Genomic DNA, 25,374 nt, shown 5'->3' on the forward strand with positions numbered 1-25,374 from the left:
ATCTTTTCCTGCTTTTGATGAGTATTTTTACTACTCAATTCTTTTATTTTCAGAGATAGTTTGCCTTGTATTTTATTTTATATTTCGAATTTCTCCCCCAGGTAACTTCTCGAACCAGAATTTAGAAAATTTGGCGAGTTTAACTGAACATCAATACGCACCTCGATATAGTTTTTTTAAGTTCATTTATATTAACGTCCCGTTTTACAATTACACTAGGGTTATTTTGAGCTGCTTTTAGATGACGTGGACGACACCTGAGCTGACACCCTCCTCACCAAACTTTTACACCACATCAGCGGGAGGACATACGTAAAGTGGATTACTGATAGAATTAGTTTCCGAACCTGTTGAAAAACCTATGAATGAAGGAGAAAAACACCGGCTGAAATGTTCTCCCCTCGATATCCTCGTATATTATAGTGAGTAATAAAGGAAACAGAAAGCGCCTTTGGACACCTTCCTGTTTTTATTAATTTTTCTTTTTTCTATTAGTAATAATTTTGGAACTTTTTGGACGTTTTCACAAATTTTCCGCTTATAATCTCAATAGATAACTATTCCTTTATATCACCTCAATAGATAACTATTTCAGGTAATCCCCTTTCTAATAAATATAATTTAAAATTGCTGCGTCATTTAAATATTAATCTTCAAATTTTTTTTTTAGTCGAAGCATTTTTCACTCCTTTTGTCCCTTGGAACTTAATTACCCGTTTGATGACGTCAAACTTGCGATATAACGTTTAGTGTAAAGACTCGAATTTTGAGCAATATGTGTTTCGTTTATTATAAATATCCTTTGAAAGAAATTATTATTGCATACGTGTTGTTGTTTCACGTATTTTCCATTGATTTTCTGTAGATACTATGCATTTTTAGTGCCATTGTGCTAAGATACACTCGTAGATCTAAGGTGTTTTAATTTTGATATCATTGGATTGGATTGGATTGTTAGTTTTAATGGCACAAGAGCCAAAATAGGCTATACTGCGCCATACATATGGTCAAAATTTTGATATCATAGTTGGAAATAATTGAATTAATGCAGAATATGCATTCTTATCTACTTAATATGTATGAAAGATGGTGAAACGTGCACGAAATTTTATTCTTCATTTTTCACACGAGATGAAAATGCATTTCCATAATTATTATTATCGCACGAAACGATGTTATGCGTCCATTTCTTATTATTTTTATCTTTTGATGTCTCATTCTGCACGGTATATTTCTGGCTCTTCGTCTTATGCTTTTAATCATATCAAATAAAAGACTATTACTATGCTACTGATCCGTCTTCTACATCGTCATACACAACGATATATGAAATTTTTTAATCTCCAAAGAATTCGTAAATATTCAACTGCTTAGAAAGCGCGGTAAAATCCTTATTTAATGTTCCCTTTACCTTACCATATATGCCAACAGTGCTAAGTCACCAATCGAAATGGCTGACCAGAAAAATAATATTATGAAAGAATTACAGTTACCCGCTTTTTTTTAAAAATTCCGAATTTCCATCGTCTATCAATTAACTGAAAAATCACTTTATAATATAAAAATTTTTGCAAAAAAAACTCTATTGTGTATCCTGTTGCAATTTGACATGTTTAGTTATGATAAACTGCAAAAGTTAGTTCAACAAAGTCCTCCCCTACAAAACTGATGAAAAGTTTTATCAATGAATAGGATCACAGCAGCATTCATATTTGTACCACTGTTATTCTGCACGCATTTCTGCAATGGAGGCAAATCGGAAGCCACTTCCTTTCTGTTTTCTGCAATCATTCCATCGGGACATTTATTGGTGGTATCGTTAAGCAGCTCTTGTTCGGCTGAAATCCAAGCCACTCTGCCTACCAACTCCATTCATTGGATCTTACACAAATTTATCTGGAGAGACAATCTCTTTGAATGTAGCCAAGCAGCTTCTTCAAAAGCTTTTATTGTAGAAGAGCATTTTAGGCTGAACTCATTTTTTTTTTCAGATATACTTGGTGAATGTAGTATCAGAGAACAGGATACAAAGTAGAAGCAATTTTCTTACCAACACTCGATTTCAGAAAATCATAGCTGTTATTACATGATCTGCTTAAACCGTCACGTTACAGTAGCATGATGGTTTTTGAATATTTCAGTATCCTTTTGTACTTTTACCTCATTATCAAGCATCTTTTCCATCTGAAAATGACTGATTTTGAGTCTCTTTCACTGACAGTATCTAGAAAGGAATATTTTCTTTCATTCTTTTCGACATCTTAACCACTTGTGGTGGAAAGACGAGACCACACATGTCGAAATGTCTTTATCACAAAATCGATAATTAACACAAAAGTAAAAATAATGTCGGCTACCAGTTGACTGAGATTATTTTCCGGAGCACAATCTTAGGTCGAAATTAGATTAATTTAGAAGGTATAAATCTTTTTTCGATTTCTTTAGGGTGTCGTATAATTTGTGTGGTCTCGCTGCGAGTTACAATGGATTGTTTTGACACGGGCATCTGTGAATCTTTTGCCAGAGCAAGTGGTTAAAGTGGCTGAGTTGTAGAAAAGAGTTACTGATTATCTTTTCTGGACTTCATCAAAACCAATAGATTGCTATTGCTATCAGGATCTAAAACAGAGAGAATCACAAAGACGCCTTGCCTTTTCCTATTGCAATTAAATAATCAAACTGAATGTATCTCCCACAGCCTTATTATGTCAGCATCCTCCGCTTCTTACGCTGATAAGATAATTTCATAAAAAAAATGTGAGAATTATAATCGAAAAGAGGCGTTGTTCATTACTTATATCTAAGTGGAATTTTTGCTCCGACATACTGTCGCCTCTTCAAATGCAACGTTTGCCGCAGTCCTTCTCTGGAGACAATGAAAGGATTCCGTGCTTCCTTATACATGCTCACCCGAATAAACCTCAAACAGCACGACTGATTGGATATCAAAATACCTTATTATGTATCCCTAATATTTCTTCGGGAAGCGCTTCTTTCAACTGCGATGTTACTCGGAGAAGAAAAAAATTCTCCATCATAAAAAGCATTTTTCACGTGTAACGAAGTATTCATTGGATAAAGCAGATTTGCGAGATTTTCTTTTATCTGAAATCTCATTCTTTTTTCTCATGAAATGAAATTTTGAAAATAGCAAGTGAATCTATCGACTTCATGCAGACTCGTAGCATTGTGAAACCTCATACCGATATCAGTCTGTTTCTCAAGAAGAATTTCGCTCGACCCAAATTGCTCCAAACTCTGCTTTCCAAGCTTGACTATCCAATTTGGTTTCACAAAGGGCGATTTATTTTTTCATATCTGTTTACTCTTGCCGTCCGTGATGCAAAATGATACACAGCAAAAATTCCCCGCCTTCGGAAGCCTGGAAAATAGTAGAAACATCATGCTTTCTAATGATTCTTCAGACACGATTTAAATCTTCTTTTCATAACTCCTGTCTGTTCCAATGGTTATTTTATATCTAAGTCCTAATTAGAATTTATCAGATGATTAAAGAGCGTTTCGTATTCCTCCAGGATCTAAAGAGGACCCGTATAGCAACTCTTCCTAAAGGTATAAATGGAAGAGAGAGAAGAGATCATCAGAAGGTTGTAGCATACTTTGGGTGATTTATTTCACTTTCGCATTCGTTGATCGTTTGTAAAGGACTTTCACAAGATCTAAAGCGCCCTCTTTGTAATAATTATTTGGTCCAGGAGTGCCCAGAATTTGTTCGCAGGTTGGTGTGGGAAGGAAGACAACATTTGATGAAAATTATTGTTGCTGTGTTCAAAAATAAGATTAGATATAGGACTAATCTTATCTTATAGGACTAATCTGACTTTGAAGCATATCTAAATGGTGATATTTTATATATAAATCATTACAAACCATTTGTCAAAAAGTCCTTTTTGCTAAAAATTTATCTTTCTTGCCCTAACACTGCCCCCACATCATTTTAAAAGAGGAAAATGCAAAGTATTAAATCCATGCATGAGAAATGTATCGCTTGTAAGTTATTGGAGGAATGAAAACGGAAACAGCGAAGTTTTTCATACTCCCTACGTAAAGCAACAGCAGAAAGTTGGTACAAACGATAAACAAGTCTTCTCATGTTTAAATAAAGACATTAAAATAGTTTTCCTCGAATGAAGCGGAGAAAAAAATCTAATTTCCCTCAGCTATATAGCACACAAAAGTATTTTATGTACAACATTGTTGTTTCTTATCATCTGAAATTTTTTTATTCAATTTTAATTATTAAAAATCTGATACTATTATGGGATGTGTACACATATGTCACGAAAATCAAGCAAAATATAGGCATTATAATACACGTTTATTTGATTCGATTTATTGTCGATTCTTCATTTCCATCCCTATACACTTGATTTTACAAATTTTGCGCTTTCTCTTTGAAAATTCAAAATTTAAATATTTCCAGAACATAATGAACAGTTAGTTTGTTGATTTCATTTCAGTTTTACTCCGCATTCATAGTGTCTCATGATGTCAAGTATGAAATTTGATTTTAACGATTCTACAACATTTATAACAGTGAATTATAAATTAAAATCTAAAAAGCAGAAAATATAGGGAGCAAAAATTATTTTACTTTACAGTGCATTAATAAATGTTGCCATTATTAGATGTGAAGAATTAGAATTACAATTGTAGCTATTAGAAATGACGGACATTCAAACAAATTTTCATAAAAGATAAGGAAAATTCGGTCTTATCGAATTCGAATCATAGTCCATGTGTAAGAATGATCATTATGGTGGAACAAAATAGCTTTAAATTATTTTTTTTTCAAGATTTTACTTTGATAGTAGTGCAGAAAAGTTGCCTTTTAGGTTAAAAAACAATATTTAAACATTTGGTTATAATATTACATTATCTTAAATTTGTAAAAAAAATTTAAAAAAAAAATGGAAATTTTGAAAAGGGTTTTTACACTTTTTTTTTTAGATTTTAGTTTGGCAATAGTGGTGAAAAGTTAGTTTTTAGGTTCAAAAAGAATTTTTAACAATTCTGGCTGCAATACAACAATATTTCGAGGTGCCGAAAAAAGTTTAAAGTTTGTAAAAAAATTGAAAAATTATAAACTTTGATAAAATAGTTTTAGGAATTTTTCATTCATATAATATTGCAAAAGATGATTTTAAATACATATATACGAATTACAATTGGAAAAAATTATTAATTACAAAGTATAATAATATTTTTATTTTTTTTATGTTCAGTTTTGCGTTTCTTATTTCTGTATCCTTATTGATTACAAATGTTACAGCTGCAGAAAAAAAAATTTTCTACTTAATTGCCACATTAAACAGTTTTTTTAAATTAAATTTTGAGATATTCACACAGAGGACAGTTTTTCCTCCTATGTATCCTTCTCTTGCGATTGAACCACAGACATTTTGAGCCGATTCGGTCACCAGTCTCACAGCTCTTTCCACTGTTTGCACATGACGAGGAACCAGGAAAAGTCGATAACCGAGTCCCCTATACTATTTGGTTCAGCTTCAAATGCCTTCTATTTAAAGTTTTAACATAATATTAAGTCGCACGGTACTTTTATCGCTTCTTGTCTATTTGATGGATCTGATTGGCTTGCCTCTTTTTGTAAAGAACACTATTATTCTTCAGCGTTGTCATTGTCGCTAGTAATCGTTTCTGATGCATTAGTATTTTTTGCCCGTTCTTGATTAAACAACTATTCTCTGTAGTTCTTCACTCTTTCTTGCTTCTTCCTTCCACAAAGCGCTTGTGGTAGCAATATCAATATTACCTATAACCATTTTTCTGTTAGAGCATTGATCGTTTAGAACCGTTTTATTTCATAACTGGCACTTTTTTTTCTTTCATACAAGTCAGCAATATCAAGTAAACGTCTAGCTTCTTCTCTAAATTCTGTGAGGTTGGAATTAAACTTATCTGAACATTTTCTGCTTTCAGACTTTAATAAATTTCTGTATTTAGCATGATAAGCGTTTATCAATTGTGAAATTCTTTAGCTAGAAGCAACGGGAATAGAAACTCTTGACCATATTTGTTCGATTATGGGAACTAAAAGTGTCGCAAATTTCGCTTACAGAAGGATCCCTCTCTGAAGCAATTTTGAGGTTATGTCTGATATAACAGTAGCACTAGATTCGTCAGTAGCGTGTTCAACTTTAAGTAAATCACTAAATTGCCCAAAATTAGAACACTCCGATATTTGTCTTGTCTTTATTAATTTAGACTGAGCCATTTTTACTTATAGAAAAAGCACACAACCACAAACTAACAAATCAGTTACGTTTATCAGTTACACAATAGAAGGAGGGGAGAAGCCAACTCAATTGAACAGGTAAAGCTACTGGTTTGAAATCAGTAGCTTTATCCTTGTCACCGGATAAATCTCCGTCTTACCTCAATAACAACCGCTCCCGCAACGACTCAGTACCATGCCAGTGTAATAGTAAAACTGTTTTTATACTTTAATTCATATGACAATGCCTAATGAAAGCTTTTTATTTCATAATCGAGGCACTCAAAAATCCTTAAAAAGTTGCAAAAAGTATGTTTTTATAAAACTTTAACGTCTTTGCGGCACCTCAAGACTTACTTCAATATTTTTCATATTTATAATTTCTTTTATCTACACTAAAAAGCAACTTTTCCGCGCTATTTCAGATTAAAAATCAAAAACTGATTTTTTTTCTTTTCTTTCCACCCTAATGACAATCCTTTGCTCGCTATGTGGAAACAAGAAGCTTCAGTGAAAAGAATGTCCGAATGGGAAAAATAGGAAGCTCTTGGTGGCTATCGATAACTATGATTGAATGGATCCGCACAGGGGAAGGTGTGGGAGCGTTGCTCCCCGGATCCGCCCACGTTCGAAAGCTCTGAAAATAGATTTTAATCTCTGGAAAACAGATCGATTTCCCCTAACTTCTGGGTATCGTGGCAAGGATTTCCTCTGCCGAGAACAAAAGGAAAAGAGTGTGGTCGTGATTAGGAAGGATCGGCAACAACAGGTGGTTCTTGCTAAAAGTCTTTTTAATAGGTTTCTTTTTTTAATCAGCAAAACCTTTTATATTATCCCAACCGAAAGAAGTTGATCACAAAGTCAAATACGCGTGCCGTTTTGCTCACATTTCTTTTTTACAAAATAAGCTGGCTAAGAAGAAGAAAGAAATGTAACCGGTTCAGTTTCTTGGTGTGCCATTCAATGCGCACGAAACTTTTCAACGACGACCGAGCATCCCGTAGAGGGCGTGCAGCCTCCGAAAAAAGTATATTGTATGTGTATCGTTCCTTTCCGTTACTTTTGTGAGATTATTTTGCCATGTGCTAAGTTTACATTTTGCTATTTCATATGTATGAAATGCTTCAAAGAGATGAAAATGAATGCCTGTCAATAAATTTATAAAACGAAGTTCTTGTCATCATCAAAAATTTGAGATTTCTCTCAAACAGCGGAATTAGCCATTTTCTTTTAATAAATGGATCCGTTTTGTTACAAATTTCAACGCATCTTTAATTTAACCAACGTATTCATTGCAAGTGATTAGATGATTGACCATGAAATGCCTTTTTCAACTCACTATTTGATAAGACCAAAAGCATGACTGCAAATTAAAAAAATGCACACAAAATAAAACCGGAATTAAAAATCCCGATAATGAGGGTCACAAACATGCGAAAGATGAGTTTGAATTCCATCATCGTTTTTAATAACCTTGCTATAGATAGGCTATCAAATAAAAAGAAGAATATTTTTTGAAATGAACGGAAAACTTATTAGAAAAAGAAATCGGCATCACTTGAAAGATAATTTTGAAGACTTGCGATAGTAAAAAGATCCTTTTTCTGAGATAATTGCTTTGAAAGATATGGACATCATTTTACAGTAGCAATTCATAACTATTACTAATTTTGTGATGGTAAAGCTTGTTTTTGTGCTAGATGTTTCAAGCTTGTTTCTTGATTTTTTTTTTTAATCTTCATTTCTCTGGTTGAATGGTGGCATGGAGAACCTTCTTCAGAATATTTCGAACGATATTTTGCAGTTCTTTCGAAGTAAGGAATTCAATGCAGTTGTAAGAAATGTTCAAAGAAGCAGTCTGAAATTCGTAAAACTGTTTGTTTACATTTTATTATTCACATTCGATAACAAGTAATGTGCGGATTTCTATGCCGTGTACGTAGTATTATATATATATATATATATATATATATATATATATATATATAAAGAGAGAGAGAGAGAGAGAGAGAGAGAGAGAGATGACGGGACTGTATATATATAAACATCAATGTACACCATGTCTTTTGTACATAATTTTGCTTTGCCTCTAATAAAATTGTTCAGGGTTAGGGATTGCAATACCGGTATACCGGGATACCGAATACCGGTATTTTGAGCCATTTGTACAATTTTGTAATACCGGTATTCACAAGTTTAAATACCGGTTTTTGGGTATTTACTAAAAATTTTTTAAATTGCCTCCCTTATATGTTCAGGGATTGCCAACATAGCAAAATAGTATACGTTTTTGTTTTATGTCTCCCTAACGGACGAAATTAATTAGCTAATTAATGGCTTAATTAATCGCTTAATCTAACTTAGCGAAACATGGAATATCCCTGAAAAAAGATATTGTATTCATAATGACTAATGGAGCAACAGCTGTGAAAAAAGTTGGAAAGTTGATTGGTGCAAATCAGCAATTGTGCTATGCTCATGGAATTCAATTAGGAGTAATAGATGTATTATACCAAAAAAATAAAGAATAGAAGAATCCAAATACTGTGGATACAGAAACTTCGGATTCCAACTTTGAAGAGTGTGAGTGATATTGACAATGAAAATAAGACAATGTAATTGTTGAAGAAGACATTGGTAATGAGGATGAAATATTAACACATCAAGAATTGCTTCCTATAATTTATAAAGTTCGAAAAATTGTTAAGATATTTAAAAGTTCTCCTATAAAAAAATGACATATTACTAAAATATATACTAACTAAAAATAAAACAGAATATATGTTAATATTAGATTCTAAAAGACGTTGGAACAGTTTATTCCTAATGATGGAACGATTTTTGAAACTGAGAAATCCAATCCAACCAATAATCTATTTAAAGCTGTAAATTAATTTTTCAGATAGTAAATTCGACTTAATCAGAACTGCATCAGCTCTACTTCGAATAAAACTTACTATTGAGGCATTATGTCGGAGAGATTCTAATTTATTAACAGCTAATGCAATAATCAATTTCATGTTGCAGTCACTGAAAGAACAGCACACATCACTATCTGAAGAATTATATATTACATTGAAAAATCGCACAGAAGAAAGGCATACCGAAATAGAAAATGTCTTATGGTATTTAGATAATTATAATGATTTTAAAAATGAAAATGAAAAAGAGGAAAAGAAAATAATCAATTCAAATCTGATCAAATTTACAGTAAATTTTCTTAAAATTTTTTACCCACAAACCTATTTATATTCGGAAGAATTCGGTTCAGTTATCTAAGATTATGATGACACTAATGTCGATAGTGAAAAGGAATTGTCTCTTGAACAAAAATTAGAATTAGCGATAAATAAAAAAAATCAATAAACCATAATAAAATCAGCTATATCCAAAAACCACCCGACGAGAAATCGATTTGTTTGGAGATGAGGATTTAGAGGTAAATACTTGGAAAAAAAGATATCGCGCATTACTAACAGTACCACCGACTAGCGTAGATGCCGAAAGAGCGTTTTCGACAGCTGGTAATTTTTGCACAAGATTACTTTTCAGGCTTAATGCTGTAATATTTTCGATGCAGTACAATTGATGCAGTATGTTTTTTAATATCACATTTCAAAAATTTGTAATAGTACCACAGACTGAATATTCATATTTACACTTTTTTTTTGTGATTTAAATAAATAAGTTGTTCCTTTACTTTTTTTTGTGATTCTTTATATACTGTTATAATTTATAAGTTATAAATTTTTTTTGTGATATTAATACTCTAATAAAACTGGCAAATAAAACAGAAAAACATCTTTTTTTTTCTTTTTTTTTTCCCTAAATTTTCTAATACCGGTATAAAACCGGTATCCCGGTATTAAGATCCAAAAAATACCGAATACCGGTATTGAAATTTTGTTCCGGTATTGCAATCCCTATTCAGGGTGTAGTGAGTTCCGTTTCATACTCATTTAGCTGTTAAATGAATGGGAATGGCAGTATGGATGTTTGGCAATATTATGATTGAAGTTTAGTTAAAATATTAATGCCCCGTCTTAAAGCAATACTAGGGCTATTTGGGGACGGACCTCGTCATTTTGAACAACTGTCAGATAACGAGGATGAAACCTGAGCTGACAATTCCCTCGCCTAACATTCACACTACATCAGCGAGAAGCCATTTGGCCCCAGCGGAATGAGCGTGTCTCAGTTCTGCTTACACGGCGGTTATTCGGTAGAATAACAGTTTCAGAACAGTTTCTTGAACTGAAACCCACCGGTTCCGAAGCCGAATCTACGTTTCTCTCGTACAGATGAATGAAGTGACGTTTGACATCTTTCCGAAACATACACTCAACGCACATTCTTATAAAAGCTCATTTGCGTTAGAAGGAAATTAATTCAACTTCATTGCTGCAAGCGACATTATGCTTAAGTTCGACTGAGAATTTTTAATCTTTTCACTTTCTTAAGCTCAAAAAAAAAAAAAAAATGCAAACAACTAATATTGCAAATTTCGAAATTTGATTCCCCCCCCCCTCCCCGGAATTAAAGGAATTTTATGTCTCTAACTGACCACAAAATATTGTATGGAATTATCGAAGGAAAAAATTGTGTCTATCTTAAAAGGGCAAATGAGGTAAAACGACGGCAAAGAGTTTTTTCGCCGCATCTGCAGATCGTGAAAATTTCCAACCGAATCCGCTTAAGGTATCCGACCGTCCACTGCTTAGCCTAACCGTGTATGCGTAAACGCGATAATGTAACATGCTACTTAAGTGAAATTCTGTATATATGAAAAGGTAGATATGTAAACACATTTGAACGAAATCCATTAAATAAAAGCAAAATACTAACATGATATTCTTCACTCAGATAAAGAATGTGACATAATGCGTAAGAACATGAAAAGGAGAGTAGGCATTTTTTACAGGCTAGATACTATATGTATGAGGTGATAAGCGACTGAATAATGTGAAAATCATTCAAAATAAACCGGTTCCCAAGAAAGCGTCATTCAAAATTTTAATGAGGTTCTTAAATAAAAAATAAATAACGAAATAGTGTATCTGATTGCGTAAAAGGACATTTTAAAAATTCAAAATGTTTGGTTTTGTATGGCACAAATTTTATTTCTGCACAATTTTATTTTTTAATTTGAATACATTTTTTAAAAATATTTTTACAATAATGCGTTTTTTTCAATATTAGTTACTCAATTTCACGTACTGCGGTGATGTTGAATGCATTTCCTTGTTTGTTTATCCTATTTGCCATGGTTACGTGCCATATTTTAAAATTAAAATGAAGACAAGCGAATCAAGTCGAAAATTTCATTACCCTGCGACACTTCTAAATAGAGGCGAACGTTCATATGTTTTTTTTTCAGTCTCTTACCATGAGCAGGGAGGGCTCCAGGTTGAGGTCGATGGGATTCATGACGATGAACACTTGTTGATTCTTGTGTGTCAGTCCACAGGCTTCCTTGAGTTCCGCTTTGCAGTAGTACTGGACCCATCCGTGCTTGGCGAGGAACGTAGAAGGAAGTCCCAGTGGGAGGCCCAGCTTGAAGGGGAAAGTGTGCACACCCGGCGAAAGGATCATCATGCGACCACCGCCTATTTCCAGATGGAAAAGACATTAATGCATTTCTTTTCTATTATTATGCATAGGACGATAATAATTCTATAGGTTAATAATTATGGTTAAAAAAATCTAGTTTAAAGCGTTTGTGGTGGTGAGTTTTTGATTGAAACAGAAGAAACTAAGACAATAATGCCGAGATATGAATTCTTTCAAACAATCTAATTTTTTTCGAAAGAATGTGTTCCCTGCAGGCGGCATATACAATCGAACGAAAAATGTATTTGAAATAGTTTATGCTGTGAAAAGCAATTATCCGATAAATTCATTTTTATATTCTTATTAGGTATGATGGGTGTGTTGTCAGATAAGATCAAGTACCCCCGATTTAAATCACAGAAAAATTCATGGAACAAAATTCCATATATATTCGGCTCTACTATCGCCTTCTGCTAGCAAGAGGTGGATTACAGCGAGCATTTCAGGAAAATCCATGAAAAACATTGCCTCCTATGTTGCTACAGTTGCAATAATCTCCACTGCTAAAGCTAATGTCTTGTGGTATAAATGCTGGTGGACTTGATTTTAAAAAAGTGCACTGCATGTAAAATGGATACAAACTAAAATGAATAATGATGTTTGGAATGCAAAAATCCCGAACTCGATAGTTTATAGTATGAGTCAAAAGAGAATGCATCCCCTCCTTCTTTGGTGTAGATTTACAATTTGGGTTCACAAAAGTTTATTTATTCACGTCGTTGCTTGCCGGAATCATCGCATTTGTGAAACCTGCAAGGGTCGAAAATTTGATTCAGATCTACGATGTTGGTGATAAGTCCATGTGCCAAATTTCATTCATCTCACTCATAGGGTTTTTTTTAGGTTCACATACATTATGACTGGCAAAAAGAAATCCATGCCGATGGAATCTGCAAACCCGGTATATTTATTGATTGAAGCATACTAAATTTCGTCCCAAAAGTTATTGTGTTCATATGCGGATATCATTTCAAAAATTTTTTGGTCTCCAGATTCAGGGAGGTTTAAACTTAACTCAAAACTTAGAAGTCCCATTTTTTCCCGATTTATATATTTGGCGCATGGAAAAAGAAAACCGCATGTTGAGGAATCCATTAATGAGTAATGCGCCGCTTTGTTCTTATCCGCCATCGATTTTTCCGACAAATTATTCGGGCAGAAGATCTAATTGCATCCGAAAGAGGAGCCGTGATTTCATTCTATCCTATATAAAATATAAGAATAGTAAAAATTATTATCTTAGTTCAAAAAATTTCTGGGAAATTTTACTCCAGATTTGAGGAATCTCTTCATTTTACAACTTCCAACGCACACACACACAAAACTATTTTTGGAATTATGTCTATGAATCAAATGACTTCAAATGCGAGGAATTAAAAGGATTCCATTTGATATTCACATTTGAATCGGTATTGAAGAGGCGAAATTCGGCTCTCTCCGTGGTTTCATCAGGCGTGCCGAAGAATTTAAAACAATATTATAATAACTTTAAAATAAAGGTGTCATCGGCATATCCCAATACAAACCAAATTCCGAAGAACCTTTAGAAACACAACTTCACGTTAGCATGAATGATTTAAAAAAAAAATAATCTATTGAATTCTTTACTGAATTTCAAAGCAAATTGTATATTATTATTATACAAATTAACGATACATAGTTTCATCATTTTTAATAAAATTATTATTATAAGTTACTTTTCTAAGAGAATGAATACATTCCCGATCTAAGTTGAAAAATTTCAAAGGAATGGAAAATCTGTCTGCACGTACGCTTTTAGGTTTCTTAAGTGAATTCTTAAAGTGATAAACAGTGTTGCCATATCTTTATTTCAATATCAGTTTCACGAAAGGCTGCCATTATTAGACACTTCAGAGATCATCGGAAAACATTGCAAAAAGGAAACGTGTCAATATGCCGAAACTGAATAAAAATTATAAATAAGTGATCTAAGACATCAACAATGTCTTCACTCGAACTCCTACATTGTTTATGTTCAGAATGACGGCTGATAGAAGTTTCGATTAAATGATTCAGATTCAGAAATAAGAAGCTATTTAAGCCTCTTCTCTTGGAGAAAAGATCCCTCTAAAAGACAGGAGGGAGAATAAAAAGTTGTGGATTCTCTTAGAGGCGGAACAATGCAGGCTGACTGTTTCATTCCTAATGATGGCACTGATGAGGAAGTTTATTACGTCTGATGGTAACTGAGATTCGGTGCTTGCATTTGTCGATGGGTTTTTATTGGCGGCTATTTATTGATCCTTCTGGAACGGCGATACATTACATTGTAAGAAATTCAGCGACGCAGTCGATATGTTAAGTAAGAAAAAAGGAATATTAAATCGATTATTATTAGTCTGTTCCTTACGAATAACATCATTTAATGGCACATTTGATAAAAAAAAAGATTAATTCAAGGTTCCATAGTATATTTAAAACCGAATCACAAATTACTGAATGAAAAATAAATCATAGTGAAAACTGAAAATAAAAATAATTTTTATTTTTACTTGAAAAATTATTTAAAAAATACTTTTATCAATTTCGTGAGAAAGCGGACACTCACCTCCCGTGGGCGGCCCTTCTCCCAGCATCCTCATTTTGAAGTCGATATAATTCTCCTTGTCATTGTATCCGGAACCGCCCCGCTCCGACAAACGGACGACGCCCTCGCCCAAGATGTGAAAGAAAAGACCTAGAAAAAACACAAACAGAATCCGTCAGGATACTTTAAAACCCAAATTTCGGGAACGAGCGATGGAACATGCTACATTGTTTTACAAAGCTCCTCTTACCGTTCAAATTTAGCAGTCTGACTTGTCTTTATGTCCGAAATAAGAAAAAACAAAGTCTAATTTAATTACATTCGCTTTAAACAGTTGCCCATGCATATTCTAGTATAGGTATGTTATTTCAAATGCAAAATTGCGAGTGACTGTATGTTGTCTAGTTAAAAATTGCAAATTAAATCACCATTTTATTTAGTTTTCTTTTTTCGTAAACAAGTTTATTCACTGACGTTCAAAAGGTTCAAAAACGGTTCATCCGCTCAAAAGCGAGTTTTTGAACTGATGAAAATTGTAACATACGACATTTTGAACAGTATTTAAGAAAATCAAGGCTTATCTTTTTTCGTTGATTGTCCTGTTACGAAAGAAAACTAATATGTATGCATTCCTTCTGGAAAACACGAAAGAGAAATGAAGAAGCTATGTATAAAACAGAGAACGAGAGCAAACGCAAGGAAGGGAATCAAAAGAACGAATGTACACTTGGATGAGTTTTGTTTTTCTATATACCATTTAGGGACGCGCGGTTAACGAATTTTGATACGTTCGGGGAAAATCGGTGTCAGCAGTATATCTCCTATTGGTTGATTCGTTTTCGGGTATCTATCTTTGTTTGATTCTTTTTATCATGTGAGGAACTGATGTTGTTTTGATTTGAGGTTTTTGAGGCCTAAAACTGCAGTGGCAGAAAATTGGCTTATCAATTTTTCGCTTTAAAGGTTATTAGAAAATGATAAAGAAGGTTATCACATTTGGCAAACTATCCCCAACAACAAAAAAAAAAAATACAAAATACTTGGCGTTATCTGATAGTCACGTGATTGTTTAAAACCGGTTTAAGCTGGCTTTACACGAAAATAATTCTGGCTTCGAGAAAAAAATTTTACATCTCGATTGATTTCGAGATGGTCAAAAAACATAGCTTTTCTAAATGTTGGTAATTGCAAAATATGAGAACTTGATGCTTTTCTGTCGGATTGATATTACGTGACTTAAAAAAATAATGTTCTTACATGGTAACTTGAAATTTGGAATAGCAGGTTTCACTTTCTTTTTTATTCTTTCCTGTTTATAAACTTTCAGTGTGAACTAAATATGAATGTAAAAGGAAAAACAGATTTTTACATAATTTTGAAAGGAGGTGATGCATATCTACAATCCTAATGGATCTTTGCAATTAGAAGCAAATTTTATAGAATGACTTGTACAAGTGACGAGTCATGTGATAATGAAAGGTGTATCGGGATGCAGGAAGTCGCTCGCTTTCCAGAGATCAAGTGAAGGGTCGAAGGTCGAGTTCTTCATTTTATCTCCGCTGAAACCGGTTTCTCTTCTTCTCCCGCGTTGGCATTTTTTCCGCGCTAGTGGCGAGCCGCTACAGGTGCAATCGAAGTAGATGGAAATAATCTTCACAGCTTGCTTCAAAAAGTGAAATATTTTAAAACTTCCTCGACTAGTCTTGTGAGATTTGGAATCGGCGTCAACGATAGAATGAACAACTCGTATTATTTATTGAGATTAAAATATAGTATAAGATCAATAAGTTTAGTTCTGTGTCAGATTTCAAAATGAATAAAATGCAATTTCATATTTTTATTGAAAACCCAGTTACTTAGAAAACAAATAATAGGAAATCAGAAAAGTTGGTTATAATGCCTTCATAACGGATGTATAGATTTCAGCCACTAGCTCTTGCAATAAAGACCAGCGAAGTCGATATTTGAAATGCAATAATTTAAAACACAGCGTCATTTCAGATAATATGTGCTAAAAGCAAGAAATGCCAATTTGCGAAACTTCTCAAGTTAGCAATCAATATTCAATTTTCTATAAATAATCTCTAAATTAATAATAAAACAGCAATGAAAATCATTATATTAATAAAAGTAAAGAGAGTGGAAAAAACTCTGAATCTAATAACACAGTAAAAGAAATTTAAAGTATGCAAAAGCGTTTGTAGTTAACGTGCAGGGTATTCCCAATTTATAGAAAAATAATATTGTGCTATAGTTATATATTAAAATGATATTTGTATCATGAAAAATTGCAATTGTACAAGAATATAAAGTCGATCAGGAAAATTTGAGGATAAATCCAGCAGGTTTGAGACGCAACACGATTCGTCCTAGCATTGAAGTTGCGGTGGACAATCAAAATGGCAATAAGGCAGCCTAGTCGGATTTTAGTTTGCATCTTTTTCTGTCGTTTAGAATTGCATATATTTTACAACAATTGGAATTACCAGTTCAAATCAATATTCACATGTGAACTTAATAAATCGCAACAATAATATCGAGAAATTAGTAATCATTCAATTTACCCATTTATGCTCTGCGTTTCTGATATATGCTCTACAAAGTTTCCGCACATTTTTTATCATACTTTGCAAAATCAAAGCAAAATTTCTCCCTTGTGTTCAAAATGACAATCAGCAGAGAATAGAATCATTTAACATATGATCTGTTATTAGAAGGACAGCTAATCATTTGCAAAAATTGGAAATGAGGACTACTATTGGACAACGCTAATTTAGTTGAGACATTTTTTTACCTTTTAGTTTCCAACTTGAAGTGCGAAAATTACTTGAAATGCTTAAAAATATTAGTTTTCGACTGGTTTCCAATTTCTTCAGCACTCATTTTGAATTTCCATGCATAAATTATTGTTCAAGTACTGATAAATAATTATCGAGTTAAGGATCTGTCTCTTTGAGAAGCGTAATGTAAAACAATTGCATTTTCAAATAATACTTTTCCTCATTTGGCACGTACTTAAGTTTCTATTATTTAAGACAGCGTTTCTCAACCTTTCAGTATTTGAGGCCCAGTTTTCAATCATAATTTTCATCGCGCCCCCCGCTTACAATAAAATGTGTACAGAATAATGTATATTGAGTATTTTGGATTCTGTTTTTAAATTATTTTTAACTAACTGCCGAAACAAGAGTAAAAGCAAGCCAACGTTGGCGAGAAACCACATCTTGCATTTTGGACAAGCCGTCAGTAAACAGATGAAACGAATGAAAGCGGGGAAAATTTAAATATTATATTTGAAATGAAAGCCAAAAAGGAAGATAACGTTAAAAGAATATGAAAGTAAAAAAATTCGTTAATGAAAGTTAACCTAGACGGGATGAGCTAAATTTAGAAAATGGGAATACATTTTTTTCGAATAATAAAAGAAATAAAACAGAACCACGACTAAACAAAAGTGAAAAAAATAAGCTATGTTTGTGGAAGGGAATCCACACGACCTATGCCGTCTCGAGCATGCGCGGAGCAAATGTTTTCTCATAGGAAGAAGGAAAATGTTCGATAATGCACGTTTCAATTCCAGCCAGTCTCATTCGAGTCGATCCTTTTATCGCTATCCAATCTATAGTGAATGTGTATGTTATATATGTTTTCGTGTTAATTGCAATTCACCATATTAAATATTCACGGCAGTAGATTTATGCAGACTCATGGATAAATTTTTAAGTGGAAGTAAGCAAACATTAGACGATAGTCAAGCATCAACAAGTACACAGACAAGAGTGGTTCCGAAAATAAAATCAAGAAAATATTCTCAAGAATATTTAAATTATGGGTTTACCAGTGCTGAAGTAAATGAAGAAGAAAGGGCCCGCCCTGTGTATCATTTGCTCAAAAATGTTGGCCTCAGATAGCATGAAACCTAATAAACTTAAACGACATTTGGAAACACTTCATAGTGAGTACGTCAACAAACCCAGAGAATTCTTCGAATTAAAATTAAAATGATATAAAAAGCAAAAATCATTTTTAAAGAAACTTTGTCTGTGAATAAAAAAGCTTTAATTGCATCTTCCAAAGTTCATATAAAATAGCCAGATGTAAAAAACCTCACACCATTGGTGAAGAGCTTATTTTGCCAGCAGTAATTGAAATTGTAAAAACTATGTTTGAAGATAATTTTTCAAAGCAATTGCAGTCCATACCTCTTTCAAATGATACTGTTTCTCGTTGAAATGGCGATAGAGCCGAAGATGTACAGTGTCAGCTTTTCTCGAAGTTGCGTGACACAGAGAAGCTTTGGCTTCGAAAGCAATGAGTCCTGGTCTGAATATTGTGTTAACTACGGCTGTAACCGTAGTAAATTATATAAAAATGAGACCCCTGAAATCGAGAATCTTTTCCGCACTTTGTAAAGACATGGGTTTTAATACATTCAGCATTACTATTTTATTGCGGGGCAAGGTGGTCATCACGTGGGAAATTTTTGCAACGTGTTTATGAATAAAGAGAAGAAATCGCCAATTTCCTAGCAGAAGAAAACAGACCGGAGGCCGAGAATTTTCGCGATGGTTTATTTGTGATGAAATTGAGGAACTTGGTCGACATATTCGAGTAATTAAATAACTTGTATCTTCAACTCTATGGAGCAAATATACATACAGTGGGTAAAAAAAGTTTCCGTACGGAAGACTAAAATAAAAATGAACTAGCATAATTTCTAATCTTTGCTTTTTATCTTTATAAACTACTCATATATTGTTAATATGAGTCTTTAAAAGGTAGTTTCATAATAAATTTGTGTTTTTTACAAAACTCAGCAAGTCCGTTTGCAATTTTTAAGATAGATGACGAAGTATCATGCAAAAAAAGTTTCCGTACGCAATATGCAAATTCCTCCTGACATGCTCTACAACTAATCCACAGTAAATATTCGAAGTTTGATGGTTTGTCAGAGTGAAGAATACGACATAACAACAGTTGTTTAATTCCAATGTTTCGCTGATCGTCTCCAAATGAAAATTCAAAAATCCATTCGAGAGTTAGTCATTCGGTTGCGAGAAAATAGATTATTTATGAAAAAAAAATCAGTGAAATGACTTACAAACCAAAGTCTACAGTGGAGTATATTATTAAAGATACCGTGATGTGTAAACATTTGAGGATAGAGATCGATCCGGAAGAACCCCGAAGTTAAATCGCTTGCATAAAAGAAATATCATATGTAAAGTGCAAGATAATCATTCGGATTAGTGCACCTCAACTTGCGACTGATTTAACGGTTAATTACAACATTAAATTCGCATCTTAAATTGTAAGAAATGTCATTTTAAAAAATGGTTATATTGCATGTGGGGCCCGTAAGAAGTCTGTTATAAGTATCTGCTACAGAAAAAGCGTCTCGAGTTTACAAAGAAGCATATAAGCAAGCCTCTATCTTTTTGGGAATCGGTCCTTTTTAGTGATGAATCAAAACTTAATATATGTGGGTCAGATGGTAGAGTTATGATCTGGAGGGAATCAAAACAGCATATGTTACTTAAGAACTCATGTGGAACTGTGAAGCACGGTGATGGTTGGAATATAGTATGGGGGTGCATAAGTGCTGCTGGAGTCGGATATTTATGTTTTATAAATGGAAATATGTATAAGTATATGTATAAGTATTTTCATCTTGACATTCTAAAACAAAACGTTTTTACCAATGCAGATAAACTGTCCCTTGGAATAGATTTTATTTTTCAACAGGTCAACGATTTTAAGCACATCTCCAAGATTTGTCAAGAGTAATATCTCTATAATGTTAAAAAAACATCTTCATAGCCCTCCCCAGTCACCCAATTTGATCTTTATAGGACATTTATTGGAAGAAATTGGTCGTGAACTAAAAAAATATGACACAAAGAACAAGGTTGAACTCAAAAGGGAGTCGAGTTCAGTTGAAGTTGGAGTCTATTTCTCCAGAAACAACAACAAAAAAAAACCTGGTGGGGATTATGCCACAACATTTGAGAGAAGCGATAAAGGCCAAAGGAAGGCAAATTGGTCAGCATGAAAAAGGTTTTTCATGTACTGTATAAATACCGTACGGAAACTTTTTTGTTCCTTATTAGTGGCATTTTTTTTTATTCTTTCAATTTAAGTATTTAATTTTCATCATAGTTTTTCCTTTATAATATTCATAAATAATAAATGACATTGTGTTAAACCAATTTTAAAATTATCATTTTCATAACAAAATATTTTGTGCCAAAAATAAAACTTTTATTAACAGTCATAGCTGCGTACGGAAACTTTCTTTACCCACTTCATGTTGGATACGAGTTATAAAGTAAATGCCTTTTGTAGAAAATTGGAATTGTGGAGCAGAAATTTAAAGCAAAAAACCTAACAATGTTTACAAATGTCGATGATTGTACTAAAACTTACAAGACTGAAGAAGAACATGTAAAAGTTGTTTTGTAATCATTGAAAATCTTTTAGCCATGCTGGTGAAGAATTTCAAAACGTATTTTCTTGCTGATGACAAACTGATAGCAAGTTATGAGTGTGTTAGGGATCCATTTCATAAGACTTACGAAGGACTCTCAATTGATGAGGAAGAAACATTCATAGACTTCACGATAAGTGACGAAGCTAAAAGACAATTTAATAATAAATCGCTATTTGAATTTTGGGCAGGAGTAAGGATGATTTTTCTGCACTGAAAACAAGAGCATTTCACATTCTATTACCGTTTTCAACATCCAACTTCTGTGAAACTGGATTTTCTGCTGTGGCTTCTTTTAAGACAAAATATAGTAACAGAACTGAGGGTGTCTATTTCTAATATTAAACCTTCCTTCGAAAAACCTTTGCTTTGCAAGACAGGCCCAAGAATGTCTTTAATAATTATTAAATTTGTTTTTAATTTAGTATGTTTTGATTTAGTAAGTTGTTTTACTTAATAAGTTATTAAATATGTCGAAATGTATTTTGTTTTCTATGTTTATGTGTGCATTCCTTTCAGTCAGTTAATCAATTTTTTAAAATAATATTTTATCTTGGATATTCTCGCGGCCCCCTATGGGGGCGTGCACCACAGGTTGAGAATCGCTGATTTAAGATAAATTACTCTCAATGGGTATTTAACCCCTTGATCATATTTTCCAAACACTTACAAAATGTAAAGCATCACTTTCATAAGCTTTTCGATGAGACTAGAGTTCTGAAGGTGGTTGGGCGTTTTTGATGCATGCTTTATATGGTATAACATATGGGTTTGTTGAATTGGAGCAGAGATTATGGAAGGAGGACCGTTTTGCTTTTTCGGTGGCCTTTTTGAATTCGTTTCTTTTCTTTGATTCTATTTCTTTAAAATGTTGTTTGAGAGACCCGTGTGAGTGTTGTACTCTTCTTCTTAATGCCCTGAGCTCATTTTTCTTAATTTCGAGCTCCTTTGTCCACCAATTGATGCTATGCTTAGTCTTGACATTTTTTACCTTGTAAGTTGCTTTGCATGCCTTGTAGATTTCAAGTTGTAAATTAAATGTGGCTGCAGAGAGATCTTCATGATTCTGAGAGGAGGCTATTCAGTTAAGAAGCTCTGGGATTTTTGTGCTGAGTTGCTGAATCATTTTACTTTACGCCATATGCTGTTTTAAAACGGTAGTAGCTCGAGCTTTTGCGTTGAGAGGAGATATGAATTTTGATGTATTTATGGTCACTTAGAGAGTAATCTTCGGGGACTTCCCGATTACAGATTGAGGCGAGGTATGCTCCTTTGACGATTGAAAGGTCTGGCCAGCCTTTTCCATTGTTAATTTCAAAAATAGGGGGAGAATTTTTGCCGTTTAAGAGAAACAAATGATTTGCTGCGATGAGATCTTCCACTAAAGATCCTCTGGCATTATCATCTCTATATCCCCCGATTCTACTGTGAGCATTAAGGTCTGCCCCGATGAAAGCCATTTCCGTTCCGATGCTCTTGAGAAGAACATCAAGGTCTTGTAAAGTTTGGAAATGTTTGAATGTGGTGAAGAATAGGAGGAAATTATTGTCAGTGGGCCTTTATCCATTTGTATTTTAATTGCTGTGGAGTTATCCGTAGAATGAAGAACAACTGGGCTTCGGCAGGAAGGAAGGGCGATCAAACCTGCTTTTTGGATGTTGGAAAGCCATTGATCCCATGAAGATGGAATTCCTGTGATTTTTACCTCATTTATGTAAGGTTCTTGAACTAGTATTATATCTGGAAGATGGGCCATGGCCGTTTTAGCCAGGATTGAAGAAGCTGTTTTTGATTTGGCTAAGTTGATTTGAAGGATGGTTAGACTAAGGTAGGATGAAGACTTAGAATGCCAGTTGAAACTGGTGAAGGAGTGAAGAAAAGGCTGTTGTGATATAAATGGCGTAGAGCTTGAGTTGGTGCAATTGTTGTTATTCATACTGTAGGGTCATCCGGTACCTTGCTATTTCTTACAAATTTGTGGGATATCTGTTGTGTGAGGCCGAATAGTCAATGTTGAATCGTGCACCTTTCTGCGTATTTTCTTCATGGCAGTTAATGCATGATTCCAAGTTGTTTCTGCAGTACTTAGTTTGATGCTCATGGCCACAATGAGCGCAGTAATGCTTCTATGACAAACATTTTGTCTGGATGTGTCCATAGCGTTGGCACTTGAAGCACCTCCGAACGCTGAAGTGTTCTTTAATGGATTGTGTTTTCCAATTTATGAGAACCTTCTTCTGGTTAAGTAAAGTTTTGATATACTCCGGTCTTCCTGAGACTACCAGGTGACTGCAGTCTCCTCTTCCCTTAATTCTAAAGCTCACCTTCAGAGAATCTTTGGGAGCTTCGATGGTGAGCTCCAGTACTTGCAACACCTCTACATCTGCGATCCCATTTGGGATATCATATACGACGCATCTAGGGAACCTGGTCGAGGGTTTTTTGCATTCAATTGTTTCAGCTAGCCACTGGTTTCCCTGAATTATGTGGATTAATTTCTGCGCTCCTCCTTGATCCGAGCAATCGACTGCGATCACCTTGTTCCTAAGAGGCCTAACTGTTTTCATGGCCATTTTCTTTTTCGTTGATTGTATGTTTTCTCCAACCTGCTTTTTAACATTTTCTTTGCTGTTCTCTTTGGGGAGCAGCAGTACTGTGTGGGTTTGTTTGGTGGCCGTGGCTTCAGCGTATGTTTTTGCTGGTTTCGCTTTTTCTTTTGTTATGGATTCTTCTTCAGCATCTTTTCCCTCCTTTTCTCTTAGAAGATTACGTAGATCACTAAGAAGGGCAAAGGCCTTTACCCTTTCATTATCATTTAGCCTACACTTATGATTTGCTTTTTTTCCCATCAAAAGTTTGGAGAGTTCAGCGAAAAGAAAGTCTGTTTTGTATACTGCAGTATTTCCCATTTCTTCGATTGGCCCATTCGTGTAGTTTTCGGTTATGGGTTTATCAGCCAATTGTGATTCAGTTGGGTTATTCACAACAGGGATCACCGACATTGGTATGGACAGCAATTTTGTCTGTCATAATTGCAGCTTTTTCCTGAATTAAATGAAAAGTTCTTGAACATATATATATATATATATATATATATATATATATATATATATATATATATATATATATATATATATATATATATATATATATATATATATATATATATATATATATATATATATATATATATATATATATATAAGTCGAAGATTTACAGAGAGTAGAAACAGCCAGGGCAGAGGCCATCAACTCTGGTAGAAGTGTGCTAAAGAAGTCTCAATTATGTGTTCTGTATAATCTAGGATTATTTTTTTATAAAAATGAGTGGGAGGGAAAGAGAAAAAGGGATATTTCCCCCTTTTTTTGAGAGTTTTAAGGCACGGAAGATCAGATGTGGTGTTACAATTTTTGCAAGGCCCTAACAATGGCTTGAAGCATTCAAAACTTAGATAAAAGGAATGAGTTTATGATAAATTGTTCATGTCGCCGGACATTTGTGAACGGTTTGCTCATGTGTTGGATCCACATTCAGAATTTTTTTTTATTACATCCTGGCCTCTGTTTAGCAATTAGAACTTTTGGGGGAAAAAATTTTGAACTTTAAAATGCTAATAATTTAAACTTTTAGCATGGATGACATGCATGAGCAGGCACGATTTTTGGAGGTGGGTAACAGTCAGAAGGAGAGAAGTAGGGGTATTTGAGGAAACAGACATTACCTGTCCGTAAAGTAAGTTGGGGTAACCCGGACTTAAGATGTACAGGAAAATTTTGAGAATGTAACAAGGTCAAGCTACTGGAATATTACTTGTAATAGTGTATAAGAGAATTTTAAAGATTATGATAGGAGAATGTTATTCGCTAATGAAAATAATCCTTTAATTAAATAACCTGGACTTAAAATATTTTTGATATATTGAGAATGCGTCGATGTTATGCCATTGGAATATTACCAGCAATGGTGAAGAAGATGAATATAAAATGCGGAGTATTAAAAATAACGTAAAGAATAGAATGTAAAGATAATGTTGGAATTATGTATGAGAAACTAAGATTTAAGATTTTAAAAATGAAGGGGGGAAATATAAAGAGAGGAAGAAAATTAAGAAGGAAAACAATAAAATAAAAGTCGCGTGCTTGTTATTTGAAAAAAAGATTGCAAAAGAGAAGGCGAGAGTTTTGATGTGTTTACAGCCTCGAAATAATTTCTATGAGAAAAGTTTACAATATATAAAAAGAAGACTGCAACCTGCTTGGACAGGCGTGTTTCAGGTAAAGCGAATGAAGTGCCCAAAGGGTTAAACCGACGCTCGCATAAGGAGTAAGGGAAAAGGAACGTTAATGCCTGCTACGCCATCTCACGGATCCGAAAGTTAAGCAAAGAATAACAGTGAAAACATAGGGGAGAGAAGAAAACCAAACTTAAGTACTAAGAACAACTAAGTTAAAAGAGTAAAACACATAATTTCC

General features: G+C 33.7%; 1 protein-coding gene across 1 annotated transcript in view; it reads right to left on the bottom strand.

Moving 5' to 3' along the window:
• The window catches only part of LOC129965447 (arrestin domain-containing protein 4-like), a 94,943-nt gene that overhangs the window by 17,853 nt on the left and 51,716 nt on the right, over positions 1-25,374 (bottom strand). The window contains exons 2-3 of the mRNA XM_056079317.1: positions 14,436-14,564; positions 11,642-11,862 (exon numbers count right to left, since the gene is read on the bottom strand). Of these exons, the coding sequence (XP_055935292.1) occupies positions 11,642-11,862; positions 14,436-14,564 (350 nt within the window). The remainder of the gene's footprint in view (positions 1-11,641; positions 11,863-14,435; positions 14,565-25,374) is intronic.

This window comes from Argiope bruennichi, chromosome 4 (genome assembly GCF_947563725.1).
Source record: "Argiope bruennichi chromosome 4, qqArgBrue1.1, whole genome shotgun sequence".
NCBI classification, from domain to species: domain Eukaryota; kingdom Metazoa; phylum Arthropoda; class Arachnida; order Araneae; family Araneidae; genus Argiope; species Argiope bruennichi.